At 33.6% G+C, this 16,454-nt stretch overlaps 1 protein-coding gene across 2 annotated transcripts in view; it reads right to left on the bottom strand.

Moving 5' to 3' along the window:
• LOC113238604 (endoplasmic reticulum metallopeptidase 1-like) overlaps positions 1-15,359 on the bottom strand; it is a 32,774-nt gene extending 17,415 nt beyond the window's left edge. For both annotated transcript variants that reach the window (XM_026475431.1, XM_026475432.1), the window contains exons 1-2: positions 15,130-15,359; positions 897-965 (exon numbers count right to left, since the gene is read on the bottom strand). In XM_026475431.1, coding sequence (XP_026331216.1) covers positions 897-965; positions 15,130-15,183 — 123 coding nt within the window. In that variant the 5' untranslated portion in view covers positions 15,184-15,359. The remainder of the gene's footprint in view (positions 1-896; positions 966-15,129) is intronic.
• Positions 15,360-16,454: the final 1,095 nt, after the last annotated feature.

Raw genomic sequence — 16,454 nt, 5'->3', positions numbered from 1 at the left:
TGCAAGTACTGAGAGAAAAGGTGGTGTATTTTTAATAATAAAACTCCATTTATTAAAAATGTTATTTAGCCTTGCATTACACAGAACCAAAAGTATAGCAAAAGTTTTAAAGGTTTCAAAGGGGATAATTCAGCCAGTTCAACCAATTTATAAAAAAACTAATTGTCAAATCTTCAGATACAAATCAAGTCTTAAGATGTATAAAAAAAAGGACTACTATCGATAACAATAATTATGATTGCTAATGTATGATAGATCTTCGCCAAATTGCGAGTAACGTTAACATACTGGTTCAACACCATCACCAGTCAACAGCAGCCACCAGACGTGGCATGTCAAATTGTCTTCTGAATTTCAGGCACATCTTGGTGCAAGTAAAGAAATTATGAAATAGCGTTAGATAGCATAAAGACGCAAGTATCGAATCAAATAAATGAGTTTCCCAATCACAATATAATTATTCATTTGGCGACTGCTACAGGTCTATGGGTTCTGTGAATGTTAAGGGTTACACCACTTTTACTCTCAACTCGCTTTCAATCTAAATGCGTAGTCAAACGAGCTACATTACGACTACATTGGAGATGCAAAATATCTTGTCTACAAATCGGTTAAATACCAATTCGTAATATAACATAGATAGAGAGAAAGAGCTAAAAACTGTAGTTGGGCCAAATGGACATTTGTTAACAATTACCGTTGACAATGCTGAAAAGGCCAAACGGATCACTCCCATGGCTTTCATTATCAAAATATACAGTTCTAATGACGGAAGTTGTAATGAAGCTCGTGTGAATACCTTCATTAATTAACTTCGTCGCATTGAAGATTTAGAAGGCAAAGTTAATGGAATAATAAATATACATGAAAATATAAAATTATATATATGTATTAACCCGCTGCCAGGGCTTTTCATCACGCTTTTCATCGTACTCGACCGTCGGCACCCCACTGTATACGTGGCTCTGGAAACATAAGTGTTATTAAGTGTTATTGACCTCTAAGCTATTCAAAATTACCATTCGGAATTGAGGTATTGTTTACAAACTACATAGCTCTACATTTTTAAATAGCATAATAATTTCAAAGAAGTAGCTATAAATACTAAAAACGGCATAGATGTGCCTAAACAAAAGTACTAGCAATGGCAAAACAACGGATCAAGCTGAATATTCTCGGTTTATAAAAGCTGTATTAACAGTAAATCCCTTTGGTTTCTTAGTCAACAGCCAGGAAGGATACATTTTGCGAAAGACATTCTGAGAAACAAACGTTTTATGCGTGGATTAAGACATTTATTCTCACTAAGAAACTCACTTACATGAGAACACAGAGAAAAATATTATTACAATTTTATTTTTCTTTAGAAAGTGTACAAGGACGGTAGTTCAACTATAAAATAATAAAGTTTTACCCGCATTCTAATATAATAACCGACAACACGATCTCAAGTGATAACTATAAGCGCAACCATGGATGTGTACTAACAGACTACGCCCACTGCTTATACTAGATGTGGCTCAGTATATTAATTAAAATTTTATTTCTTTTAGACTTTTACCAAAGACAACAAATAATAAAAAATGTATATCAGTACAGGTGGTATGTTTACTTTTATTAGTGCTAGTAATTTATTTATTTGTTTTTAATTTAATTTAATTTTATTTTATTTATATTTTAATAAATAAATACTTTTATTTTTTTTATTTTTTTTTATGTAAGTATTCTTCATTCCCCATATATTTGCTACCCTTAATAATAAGTAATATTTCAGAAGTTTTTTAAATGTTATTAGGGATTGTGTTTTGTTAATATCTTTGGGAAGTTATTAAATTTTAAAAGTTATTAAAAATATTAATCATATAGTTGCGCTCCCTCATATAAGATATTTCTTTTACCATAATTTGTTCTTGATGGCCGCAGTACGAAATCATTTGCATTTTTTGTATTTGTTTCTTTTTTGTGAAACTTATTTGAGTGTGCATATTTCTAATTAAAATTTTACGTATCAATAAGCAAGTATAGTAAATGTATGTTTGGCTAACACTTAAAATTTTTGTTTTTTCGTATATATACTTAGTAGGTGTGAGGTAATTGTATTGAAAGAGTACCTTTATTAGTTTGGTTTGTGCTCGTTGTATTAAATTTAGATTTGTTTTAGCCGCTGAGCCCCAAAGAATTGTACACAAAATAACGCACCCTGTGTGGAAGACATCGGGTAACACCTCTTATGGCTCCAGTAAGAGACGATAGTTTAGATTTAATCTTTTCAATATGCGGCCTCCACGTCAGTTTGCTATCAACAATGAGTCCGAAGTATTTCTCACAATCGATTTTGTTTATTTTTTAGTTATTTAAAGTTAATGGTTCATGATCCGAAATTCTTTTGTTTCTAGTTTGAAAATTACATAATTTGTTTTAGCGACGTTAATAGTTAGAAGATTATACTGAAACCACGCATTAAGTAATTTAAGATCACTCTGCGCTTCAGCAACAATAGTTTCTATAGAACTTCCAAAGTAAAATAAACATGTGTCATCAGCATATAGAGTGACGTCACCTTTAAGACCAATTTCATGTATATTAAAAATAATAATGGTCCCATAACAGACCCTTGGGGGACGCCGTAAGTAATGGTTTTAGGTTGACTTTGATTTCCTATTTTTAAAATCGGTTTACGATTCGATAAGTATGATTGTATCATGTTATAAACTGTTCCATTTATGCCAATGTTATTTACTTTCTCCAATAATATATCGTGACTTACAGTACAAAGGCCTTTTTTAGATCTATGAATATACCCAATGCAATATTTTTCTTATCCAGATTAGATTTTAACTTAGTGATAAGATCTATTGTTGGTGAGAGAGTGTTCGACTTTGGCCTGAAACCATATTGTTTACTGTAGATGAAATTAATTGCGTTTAAATATTTTTCAACCCTATTGTACAGGGTCTTTTCGAAAATTTTTGATAGAACATGCAGAACTGATATTGGGCGATCGTTTCCGGGATTGGTTCTATTTCCCGACTTAAAAATAGGACTGACTTTAGCAAGTTTTACGTTATCAAGGAATATTCCCTGATAACGTAAAACGTATTTAACGTACGTAAAAATTGCTCGCTCATTTTGTTAAGTCTTCAGTGAGCAATTTTTTAACACATTTAATTGCTTTAGTGCTTATGCCGTCAACACCTGAGGACGTGTTACTATTCAAATGATTACAAATTTTTAAAACTTCATCTGTGGTTGCTGGTGATAAGTGTGATAGTTTCTGTGCGTGAGATTCAGGTACCGGACTTATTCTTGTGTGATACTTCTTTGTTATTTCATTTGCTAAGACTTTTCCTATATTCGAAAAGTAATCATTGAAACATGATTGAAACATTCGCAGATTTCTCTTTCATCAGTGATTACATCTGTACCAATTTGTAATTTGGGTAGAACAGCGGTCTCCTTTACTTTGTTACGGGAGAGGGTATTTATATGTGACCACATTTTATTAGGTTTGTTTTTACAATTTTCGAAAGCCTTGTAATAGTATTCAACTTTCGATTTTTGGATTATATCCACCACGCTTTTTCTTTTCGTTAAATAATCTTGTTTTATCTTTTCGTCTTTTGGGTTTTGGCACATTTCGTTTCTACTCCTTATTGCATCTAATATTTCTTTCTTTTTCCAGTCTTGTTCCGGAGGATTTCTTTTTATTTTGGTAATTTTGCTTGTGTTAATGCTGGATATTAGATTTTGTTCTAGGGTATTATATTTATAGTCTTTATTTTTTATTGTTTCATATGTATTATAAAGTATTTCGTAGTCTATGGCATCGTACTTCATGGTCTTTACTGGTTCAGCTTTGTAATTCTTTACTTCAAAATAAATCTGCTTATGATCTGACATTCTTGATTCTATTATGGCCATATGAAACGGATTCCGTTTTATGTTTGAACATACATGGTCTAGTATAGTACTAGTAGTATCTGTTGCACGGGTATTGTAGCGTTTTTTTATTTTGTTAATTATGTAGTAACCACACTCTCTAATTGTCTCCTTGTAACTTTAAACCGTTTTATCTGAACTAAATAAATCAAAATTAAAATCTCCACATATTATAGCTCTTTTCCTTTTTTCTAGCTGTGTCGATTAATAGTTTAGAAAATCATTGTTATTTGTTCGCCCAGGTTTGTAGATTGCACCTATGTCTAAGTCAAATTTGTCTATGTGTATCCAAAAATAGGGATTGTCGTTTACAGACTGTTCTTCAATTAAGCTATGTGTAAGATTGTTGTGTGCAAATATTGAGACTCCTTCTCCCTTAGTGTATTGTCTATAGTTGTAGTAATGAGTGTATCCTGGTAAGTACAGTCTCTTGGCTTCATCATCAGAACTTATCCATGTTTCTGATAATATAACTATATGAATAATACTGTTAAAAGACTGAATTATACATGTTAGTTCATCAAAATTACCAGACTTGAAAATACTTCGAGTGTTGGCATATAGACATTTAAGAGACTTTTTGTTTGGTTTAATATTACTATAATCACTGATTACTTCATATGAATTACATTTATAATTTTTCTTGTTGATGTTCGGCACACCTAGGGGTTAGAGTTTTTTGGAGTCGCAGTAACTACTTTAGGCACACCCTTAACATATTTTATACAGAGATTTTTTCACAATTACTGGTGCGATTATCAAGTTCCTCTTTAAGTACCTTTATTTATGCTTGTTGTTGAGATGTTTTATCTGAGAAGATCTTTATGTCATTCTGTTTCATTAGTCTCTTTTTCTTTAGTATATGCAGAGCCGTTTCTTGAGAAGTGAAGCACACTTTAATAATCGTTTTTTATCAGGTTGGTACTTTCCCAGGTGGATAATTCTTTCCAGTTCAGGACAACCAGAAAAAATTTTTCTTAGTATTCTAAAGAGTTCAGTTTTATCTTGTTCCCGTCTATCTTGAAGGTGGAAACTAGTTCAGCTATACCTGATATAATTATGTTCTTGCATCTCACGTTACGTTCGCTAATCTCAGTAACTATTTCTTCCTGAGTCTGTAGAAAAGTGGATGATGAACATTTCGAGACTAAATTTATTTGCTTAAGTGTAGACTGTATCGACTCTATTTCTAAAATCATGTATGCTTGTTATTTCTTTCTTCAAATTATCTTGTTCAGAAGTTAGTTTTTCTGTAGTTGATTTTATGTTGTTAACTTGTTCCTTTATAACTGATATATCTTTGCTTAAGTTGTTAAAATTTTCGATATGCATGTTATTATTTGAGGTAAGGCATACCATCAATTCGCTCATTTGATTTTGCATCGATAACATCTGCTTTCTCATTTCAGTGAATTCAGATTTAATTACGCAATATCTGACTTAATTTCGTCATTCTCTGCTAGCTTTCGTTTATTGCGAAAGGTTATCGGTGCTTTTTCAGTAAAATCGCAAGTTGTGCTTTTGCAAGCTATATCTGGGTAAGAATCACTTCGTTCAATATTTAAGCCACTTCCAATAGGAGAATGTTGAACGCTCATATTGATATAAGGTGACAGTTTACTTACAAGATGTTGTTTAAATTGTTGCGCGATTGAGTTCTAAAATAAGAGCCCGTCTCTTTTACTCGAGGAGGTGCTGCTACTGGTTACTCAGTGGAGAAGCGTAGTTTGTACCCTATGCTGTGCAGGTAAATAGTTGATTTATTGTTTACGCGTTACGAGTGAGAGATATACTAACAACACGTCCGCTCTGTACGCTTCCGTGAATCCAACATGTCCGGAAGATATTTACAGCGACTATCAGCCGGGATGTCAATTTAGTTTTGGATTAGTACTTTCAATACAACGGTATACTCCATTTACTTCAACAATTTTAATAGTAGTAGAGCTCCTTGTGTTAGAGTTCACCAGGGAAGCCTAATTCCCTAATTCTGCCGCCACGCAGTAATGAGACATTACTGTGCTCCGGTGCTGGTGACACAGACACATGGGACATGTTAACAGCCAACTTCAGTCTCAATAAAGAACAAAAATAGTTACAGAAAATTTACTAGGCAGGATAAAATGCACTAACATTTAAAAATAAAGGAGGGTAGATAGTCACAACAACATTGTTATCATAATTCAACCTTTTCCTAGCGTTCCTTTAAATACATCTCCATGAGCGAATTTATAAATCGGTTGACAATACAACGGATGTTAGTTGATAAACTTAACATTCTTCTGTAAGTACACTTGTAAATAGGTGAACATATTTGATTAACCATAACATTTTCGTTCACAGCAATTGTTTTTTTTTATTAGTAGTCAACATATTTCTTCACACAGTCGGTAGTATAACGACAGCTGCCTGGAAATCCACTGACACGTTTACCCTACACACGTCCGCCCGAAAGAATTCGTACCGTGTACATAGTCATCATTTCCTTGTCTGCAACAGACACGAAATATTTTCGTGGCTAGATCCGACAAAATTCTTGTCGTGTACAAGGCCATTCTCGATTTTTCTTTTGCAGACACGACAAATTTCTTAGCGTGTACACACGCCGTAAGGGTGCTGGTGAAATTACAGGCATATGGGACTTATCAACTTCTGTCTCAGGGTAACGGGCGCAGTACAATGCTCGGAAGATCTTTGCAAATTTAAACCTCTAAGCGGCACTGCAACTGTTATGGACAAGCGTGTCGCTTACCACCAAACGCACGAGCATAACTTGTTCGTCCCGTCTGTTCTAGAACAACATGTACCAAACTATGTATAGGGGTATATGATTATCACTAATTACACGTTTGTTACCACGGTATAAGTTCCTTTTATTTTCCCAATATGTTGGAACGGTAACACGGCCCATGGTCACGGGTTAACTGGCCAGCGGCAGATGACAGATTTAAGAACAGATATCTGTCAACCCTCTGGCGCTGACTATGGATATTTTTCCATCCTCTAAGAGCGGTTACACACGGCGATTTCTTGTAGCGATGCAGTCGCTAATTGTCTACCTATACACACGCGCGCGACTGCACCGACACTAACGCGCGATTGCTACAGTTGGGATTTGTAGGCGAATGCATCGACGCAGTCATGCGTTTCACGAACACGCGTTTGCATCGCTGCTAAACGTCGCCTGGTGTATAACTCTTTGACTATGGAATTTCTTTTATCCACCCTCTAAGATAGCTGACGACGACTATTATCTTGTTTTTTTATGTAATTATTTCTATAAAGGAAAAGGCAAAAGTTTGAAACCATACAGCCAAGTCTTGGTGAATTTTTCCTTTGTTATTTTTAAATACATACATACGCCTAGTCTTCACTCGTCTTCGGTGGATCATCAATCAGAGTGTGGTGGTCCAAAAATATTCTGTATTTATTGTATTAAAGACAATATATCTAACAAAGAGGGCTGTTCCATTCGGTGGTGTGGGAAAAACAGCAAAACATCTAATTACAAAACAACCGGAATCACATTTCATCGATAATTAAATATTAAATATGTAATTTTTCAATTTTCGTCCATTATAGCAAAGCTCAAGTTAAAGTGGTCGATTTGAAGTGAAACAATTGACGACACCCGTCAATTGTTTCGAATTCGGGCTGGCCAATCGGAGCGCAGTTGTCACCGTAATGATTTGGCAGAATAGTTTTCAAACTAAACTTAAATGACATTTCGTCTCTGTTTCTGGTTTTATATTCGATGGTTCCAAACATTCTTAAAAAAACATTAGAAGCTATGAGGGTGCACGAAAGGAGCCTCCTTGCACGACGTACATACCATCCCTTTCCTGTACGTCTGGCACACCCTGGGGTACAATTGGCGAGTACCTTAAGTCGATTGGTAAATCCTTTCACCAAGATAGCAAGCATTATAGTGTATGCCATCAATACGATAAAAAGAAGTTATAATTATTCAAGTCGAGTTTTGCAGTAACATAAATATAATTAATGAAATGTCTTGCAAGTCGGTTTGCAAGTTAAATGTTTAACTTAATCATGAAATAGTGGTCTCTTGTTCTCGGAGTTTGCACCATTGTAAAATGAACGAATGAGCGTTTGAATGATAAAAATACTTTTAGATTCATTTCAGTACATGTTACAGACAACCGTGTTAGACTTTAACAGTTTTTTTGGTAAGTGGCGTGGCGTACAGTTGAAATGAATTCCTGAGTTGAATTCTTGTGAAAAACAGAATAGAATATATAATTTCATGTATCAATGTCATAATGGACATTAATATAAAACAAAATAAATTAAATACAAAATTCTCAGAAAGAAGTTCCATATTAATTATCCAATAAAAGTAGTTTCGGTTTAACAGACAAGATTAACTAAATTAATCTTTACTACGTACACAGGGTTATTTAAAAAATAATAACAACCTCCCAGAAATATATTACTAACGTAAATTTTATATATTTTGTCTCAAATTGTTGCTATAGCTTGCTGTGACGTTCCTTAGTATGGTTCACTATTTAATGTGTATTATTTTATATGTGGAATATCCTAAATCAATAAAAAGCCTTCGTTAAACTACATTAGATGAGCCTGTCTAGCTATACTCAAATATCATAGCTTCAAAATCTAGCTATGTCCCGAAAACTTCAATGTCCCGAAAAACTTCAAAAATTATTATTTCGGAAATTCTGCGGAATTAGTACTTGATTTTCTTGTGGAATTAGTATTTATATGCAGCTAGGTTTTAAAGCAAATAGCAAATTTTAAAGTAAAAAAATTACTAATTGGCGATTTACTCGCAGCCTATATGTGCCAGCGCTGCCAAAAACCGTTTGTAATATGCCTAAGTAAGGCGTTTCAAAAACAATCTAACAAGTAAGGCCTTTCAAAAACAATCTAACGAATTACTTAGGTGCAACGATTTGGTCAATAGAATTTTATTTTGAGAAAATACAACATACGGGACATAAACTTTGGTCGCGGTTTTCTCCAAAAGTATTGGAGTGAGACTCATGGGAGTTTTACTCATGCATTCGGAATGAAACGTATTTATTTATTAAAAAAAAAAATATTTAGAGCGATCTATTTAAATGTTCTCATTTTTGTACGAAAGTAATATTCGATGTTGTGATATTAGTTATAATATGTTAAAATTAATATATATTATTTTATAAATAATCCCATATATTAATTTCAAATTCTATTTTAATGAAGATTTATTTAAATTTTAGACCAGAATTTGTGAATTGAAAAGACTTACCTTAGAAAATTTACTTTTTCTTTTAACTAGTGTTGTTTCTCCTTCTACGAGTATAAAACCCATGATTCTGTTGTTTTTTTTTTATTCAACTATTATTCCACTAAAAGAATTAAAAACTGTTGTTCAAAAAGAAACCCGCGCCTAGGAATTAGACGTATATTTAAACCGTGCAATGTTAGTATAAACATAAAAGTTAAAGTTAAAACAGAACTTTTAACACAGAATGTTAAAAGTCGACTGTGCGATGTAAGCTCAAAAACCTAAGATTAAAAAGATATTGTATTTATGACCTATAATATAGTTTACACCTGACACATTGTATATCTTACTATTTTTATTGAAGCAATAAAAATAGAAAGAGATGGAATGATAAAAAATATAGACAACAATGTCCTCAGAAGACAATGACATTGTCTTTGTTTAACGTAATTAAAAACAAAATATTTTATGCAATAATATACGATAAGATCAAGGGTAATAGTCACCACTAGATTGCCTCAGTCTAATACACGTAAACGACTCCTGAGTAGGTTAATTGCAAAAGGATGATAATATACCATAATTGCAGACGCACGCGCAGGCGGAACACATCAAAGTAATGAAAACTTTTCTTTACTATTAAAATAATGTACTACAAAAGCCTACTCTGGTCGATGGTTCTTGTAAATATATCAACTCATAAGGGTCCCACCGCCGCGCACGTGTTTCCCGCAAGGGTCATAATGTTTTTTAAATTTAATCCCAGAAAACGGATCTGGATTTATCTAAATTCAGTCAATTAAATAAAGATAATGAATGCCTGTTTTTCATTCGTAATTTTATTGCATTGTAAAAAAGAATGCGTGTAAAGTCACATTTATAATTTTATTGGTCACAAGATAAGTCCGATGTTCTTTAAAAAATTCCTTATCGATTCACTGACGCATTATTAATATACGCCAGAACTGCGTAGAACAGTGGCATCTTTTGCGGTGGTCGCTTTCAATTGAGAGGGAGACGGTTCGAATCCTTGTCGCGGCATATACCTATAACATTTTGTCGCAGTACCTATTATATAAAGTTATATTTATTATGAAATCATGAGCCGTATGCTAGATAGATAAGAAATACGTAAATATTGGAAAACTTTTGTAACGGAATTAATTGTTACTTATACTAAATGTAATTAAAAAAAAACATCGTATACCAAGCATTGTAGCTATTTTTAATGGCGGTACGCAACGTTGAAAAATCATTAGCAGGAATAGAGCTCCTTGTGAAAGAGTTCGTCGAGGGAAGTACTGCCACCTTACCTATTTCTGCCGCCAAGCAGTAATGTTAGCATTACTGCGTTCCTTGTTAGAAGGATAAGGGTGCTGGTGAAATTAGAGGCACATGAGACTTGTCAACTTATGTCTCAGGATGACTGGCGCAGTGGCAGTGCCCTTCAGATCTTTGCGATTTAAAGCGTTGAGTGGCACTGCAACTGTTATGGACAGGCGTGTAGCTTACCATCAGGCGCTCGACTTGTTCGTCCCGTCTTGATATGAGGTAAAATAAATTTACACTTGAAAACATCATTTTTTAAGCTACTGCTCATTCATTGTGTTGACTTCCTTGAGAAGAACGAGCAAGCTCTTTTCAAATAAACATGGAATACACTTTGAATCAAATTTTGTTTGGAATCCACACCCATGTCGCCTTCAATTTTGTAATATGTATTTCAATTAAAAACTTTTAATGTAAGTTTCAAACTTAGGAAAGGATAATCTGTGGCTCAAGTGAAAAGGGGTACAAGTCAAAAAAGCCAACTTTAAAGTTAAAGTTTAATATGATATTAAGCATTCAAATACAAAAAATAATTAATTTGAGGTAATAGCGATATCTCTAGCCAGGGCTGGTAGCTGTAAAGGTATCTAACTGGGTGACGAAATACTTTCATAGATTTCTCATAGATGGCGCTACGGCTAAAAAGTCGTTGAAAATCAAATGCAAAGATCCGACAACAAGCTCATAGAAGAATTCGTGAGGTCCGCTGGATCGTCCCGTGGCTTAGTTGGCATAGCGTCTGGCACGATCTTGGTATTAATAATTATGATATTAAGCGTTAAGTGTTTTTCGCGTTTCCTTGTAAAATTGGCTTTTTTGACTTGTACCCCTTTTCACTAGAGCCACAGAATATGCTCCGGAATGTTATTATAAAACGTACCTATACAGTTCCACATAAAGAACCGTTTACTTTAGCTAAACGAAATCGTGGTACCATGAGTTTGGACTTAGTTTAAGGTTAGTTTTATGAAAATCTTATTTCTAAATGAAATTTGTATATTTTTACGGGCATACAAAATATTTGAGCAGCTTCTTGTGAAAGAGTTCATCCGGGGAAGTAGATACTGCCATCATTCCTATTTTTGTCGCTAAGCAGTAATGTGAGCATTACTGCGTTCCGGTTTTGAAGGGTAAGGGTGCTGGTGATATTACAGGCACATGGGACTTATGTGTCAAGGTGACGGACGCAGGAGCAGTACCTCTCAGGTCTTTCTATTTTAAAGTTCTCTGCATGGCACTGTGACAGTCAGGTAGGCGTGATGCTTATCAGAGGGCGGACTACGTGTTCGTCCCGTCAGTTGATGATCAAAAAAACTTTCTTAAAGAAGTTTGTCGTTAGATTCATCTGGTTTCAACCAGAAACTAAAACCTCCTTACGTATGTGACAGTAAATATATTTATTAACCGTTAAATTTTACATATTTCTGTTTATTTATTTATTGCATCATGAGTACAGAGAATGGTATCTCATATATACATGGACCCTGTTAGAGCATTGCAATCTAATTATTAATTTTATATATACTGAACTGTTTCCTAAGTTTAAAACTTACACTAAAAGTATTTTAATTGAAAAGTCATATTACAAAATTGTAGACTACGTGTTAGATAAAGGTGTATGCAAAGACAACGTGAGTCTAGATTCCATACAAATACGATTCAAAATGTATTCCATAGCATGTAAGTTTATTTGAAAAGAGCAATCCCTAGGGTTTCTTGCTTGTTCTTCTCAGGGCGGTCAGCGTAGTGAACGAGCAGTAAACATTTTACCTATGAAATAAATGATTATTTGAATTTGACTATATTATACTACACTAAATGAACAGTTTTATACTTTAATTAAAACTATTAACTACCCTAATAAAAATTCAAATATGCATTATCACTTAAAAATTACTAAACATGTACCTATATTAGAACTATATTAGAAGTATACTCCTTTTCTATAATACCAAGTGACAGGACGAGCAAGTGGTGCACCTGGTGTTAAGCGACACGCCTGTCCACAGCAGTTGCAAGGCCACTAAAAGCTTTAAATCGCAAAGATCTTAGGGACTGCCACTGCGCCTGTCACCCAGCGACATAAGTTAACAAGTCCCATGTCCCTGTAATTTCACCAGCGTCCTTACCTAGCGATACCCGACTTTGAATCTTGCTAATACGAATCATTCGAATGGTCAAGTCATACGCTTAAGTCGAATCCAAATACAATCATTCGACTCAAGTTGGATAAAATATATTAAAAACCGACCTCAAAAGTTCGTGGAATTACGTCTATTTGCCAAGTCTTATAGAAATCGGCTACTGGAAAGTGCGCGAACCGAATTCATCTCCTAGAGGCGGAAATATTTTATTTAAATTTAAATGGGACCAATACGGAGGTACCCTCTTTCCAATAAAAAAAAAGGAATCACCAAAATCGGTTACATATACAAGTACATATAAAAAAATACAGTCGAATTGAAAACTTCCTTCTTTTTGAAGTCGGTTAATTACTAACAAGTAAGTACTCGTAATGCTCACATTACTGCTTGGCGGCAGAAATAGGTAAGGTGGCAGTACTTCCCTGGACGAACTCTTTCACAAGGAGACCTACTGCTACCATAACTACTCATTACGTAACGTACTGTCGATATCAGTTTACAGGTTTTTTTATATCTCCTATTTATGGAATAATCGCCTGGGCACACTCAACGGTTACACCCCGTATATTATCTCTATTTTAAATACTAAGTTTAGATTAGAATAGGTTTTATGTAACTTTAAAAATAAATTGTTATCTAACAACCTTTGTAATTGGCTATATAAGTTTGTAAATTGATGATTATAAATCAAATTTAAAAGCTGTAAATTTTGCAAATAAATATATAAATTATAGCAGTAGTAACTGCAGTTATGGGTTGTATGAAACATATTTACCACCAATTTATTATCAATTTATTTAGTTATGATGAATCTTTCCACCTTACAGGAATTTCTATTAAAGAAATCTTGAATTTAATTGTTTTATTGGATATAGTGTTTTGTAGACAGTATTTTGTATTGAGAGTTTTTGTTGATACTATTTTGTTTTATATTAACTTGTTCTTAGCAATAAAAATATAGTAAAAATATCTAACTGGGTGACGAAATACTTTCAATTTCTCATGGATGGCGCTACGGCTAAAAAAGTCATTGAAAAAACCAAATGCAAAGATACGACAACAAACACAGAAAAAATCGTGAGGTCCGCTGGTTTGTTCCGTGGCTTAGTTGGTATAGCGTCTGACACAGTATGCTAGAAGACGTCGGTTCGAATCCGGCAAGGATCTAAGGAATTTTTTCTAAGTTTTCTATCTTTGCATTATTATAACAAATTTGTGTAATTATAACAAACTAGTGGAGTAATTTCACATAAAAGATATTGATATCAATTCAATAAAATATTTAAATATGTTTTTTTCTTACCACAAAATACAAAACAGTATAAACCTTGGAGAAGTATATTGTGCGAGCTGGTGCTTGATGCTAGGCATTTCACCCATATTACAAGTCACCAGTCCCCACCCCTTGAACAATGAGACTAACATTACAGGTGAATAAACATATTAAAATTCAAACAAATCCTAAGCCACTACTGAAGTTTAGTACGGCGCGACACCAATAGATGGCATTAGCGTCGAGTTGAGTTGAAACGCGCTATCTAAGTGTTTACTATCAAAGCATAAGACTGTTGAGTTGTCTTATTAATCATATTTGATTAGGTAACTAAACTAGCAAATCACTGCTTCCATCACAGTGGGACAGATGGCTGAAAGAAAATCTACCTTAGTACCCTTGATTATTTGCATGGGGAGAGCATTACATTTCTGTCACTGTGATTTTGTCACACCTGTCACTTACATCACGATATTAATGTCTAATTATTTTTATCATTTTTTTATTTTATTTATTTTGGATCAATTTTGCTTGATTATCTATTATTTGTATTTTTACAATATTACAGTGTATAACACTGATCTCATCAATTCATAATTAGAATTTAAAAATAAAAACGTACTGCAATGAATAGTGCAGTTTTGGAACTTTATTCCTCCTAAAATGCCAAAAGTAACTACGATTGTTTGCTGCACAGTATATGTAGATAATATGACCTTTGTACTAAATGACAGGCATTTACCAACTAATATCCGATAGAAAAGGGAAAACGAATCAAGGAATATAGAATAATAATTTACGATTGTGTACCCTTAATCTCCGAGCCACTCCCATGTTAGCCTTGGAAAGATAAAAACACTATTCTGTAGCACGATTTACAAAACTAAGTTTTTATACACAAAAAATACTTACATATAGTACTTAACTGTGACTTTGATATAAAAACCGATGTAGATTACTTAGTTTTATGGCAATGTGTACCAAGGCCTTCTCAATTCAGACATTCTGAAGCTAGACTTAATATTTAATACATTAAAAAAAGAATGTCTCTCAGTAGAGCCTGCACTGTTACTAAGAAACCAATTTCTAACCCAAAAAAGAGTATATCTTTTGCCAGCACTCAGTAAATTCCATTCAAATGTTATGTAAAGACGTCCTTGACTATCCCACAACGACAATAAGTCAATACTTACCCCGGTAAGCGGTCTTTTTCGATTATAACTTTCAACTTTAACAGTAGTTTCCATGTTAGAAACAAATATCAAAAACTATACTAAAAATAACTCTACTAAAAGATTCAAATTACGTAATGACGATCATCGATTTGTAAAAATCACTGCTTTAAAGATAAATAATAGACATACATTCAGGATTAAGCTAGAAATCACACTAAATTCGGACCATTCGGACTGATAATGGTACCGGCACTCGATTTTACATGATAGTATATCAACAGCTGTTCCAATGACATGTGACATTGACATTTGATAAAGTGTTACCAGCCTTAGAAAAATCAAATTCCACAGTATTCGTACATATGTTTAAAATACATTACATTAGGCACACGCTTGGCTACAATATTTAGTGTTTTTGTGCACAAACAACATCATCTGATGTTGAGCGATGTGACCGAAAGTGACCAATACGCGTTTGACTAAAAAGGAAAATAATTAAGGTTCTGAACAACTAATTAAATTGTAACTGCAAACTAAACACAGAATATACCAACAAAGTAAATCATAATCAGCAAACAAATTACAGGCATATGGGACTTGTCAACTTATGTCTCAAAGTGTCGGGCGCAGTGGCAGTGCCCTCAAATCTTTGCGATTTAAAGCTTAGAGTGGCTCTGCAACTGTTATGGACAGGCGTGTACCTGAACACAACTTTTTCCCGTTACTGGATAGTAAAAAAAAATGCAAAACTTGTTCAAATCACAAGTCTACGAAAAAATAATAATAATTCCAAATGATAACTACTGTTGTCGCTTATGGAATAGTTTAAACAACCATCAAAGTTTATAAAATATTCTATGAAGTCGCTTTTTAATTTATAATATGTGATTTACGATATAAATGGCTATCAATAGGTGTCAGTAAAATGTACACACCAAAACTAATTTTGTAGAATAGTATTATATCAGCAAGACTTTTTGGAACTTTCAGTATTTCTTTCAGTTGTTTCCGAATTTTTATTTGCATAAAAGTTATCACTAGCTTAGTAAACAACGTAGTAATATTCGTATTTTGAATGAGCTGATTTATAATTTACTTTTCAGGGTTTTTATTATTACCCTTTAAAATGCATATTCACTCTACCCTTGAATAGCTTTGAATTGTACTTTTCAGGAAATATCGATAACGGCAGCGCATTCCATTGCCGTGAAACTTGTAAGCATTATAGTATATTTGTTTAGGTATTTAACTAAATACGCACAATCTTGATACATCTTTTTATTGAAACACGTGCTTTACAAATCAACAGGTATAAAAATAGGCATGCAATTTCATATGAAGCT

Source organism: Hyposmocoma kahamanoa, unplaced genomic scaffold (assembly GCF_003589595.1).
Source record: "Hyposmocoma kahamanoa isolate Upper Pololo Valley unplaced genomic scaffold, ASM358959v1 97, whole genome shotgun sequence".
Lineage (NCBI taxonomy): Eukaryota > Metazoa > Arthropoda > Insecta > Lepidoptera > Cosmopterigidae > Hyposmocoma > Hyposmocoma kahamanoa.
Note: the sequence above shows the minus strand (reverse complement) of the source record. Positions and strands in the feature narration are given on the sequence as shown.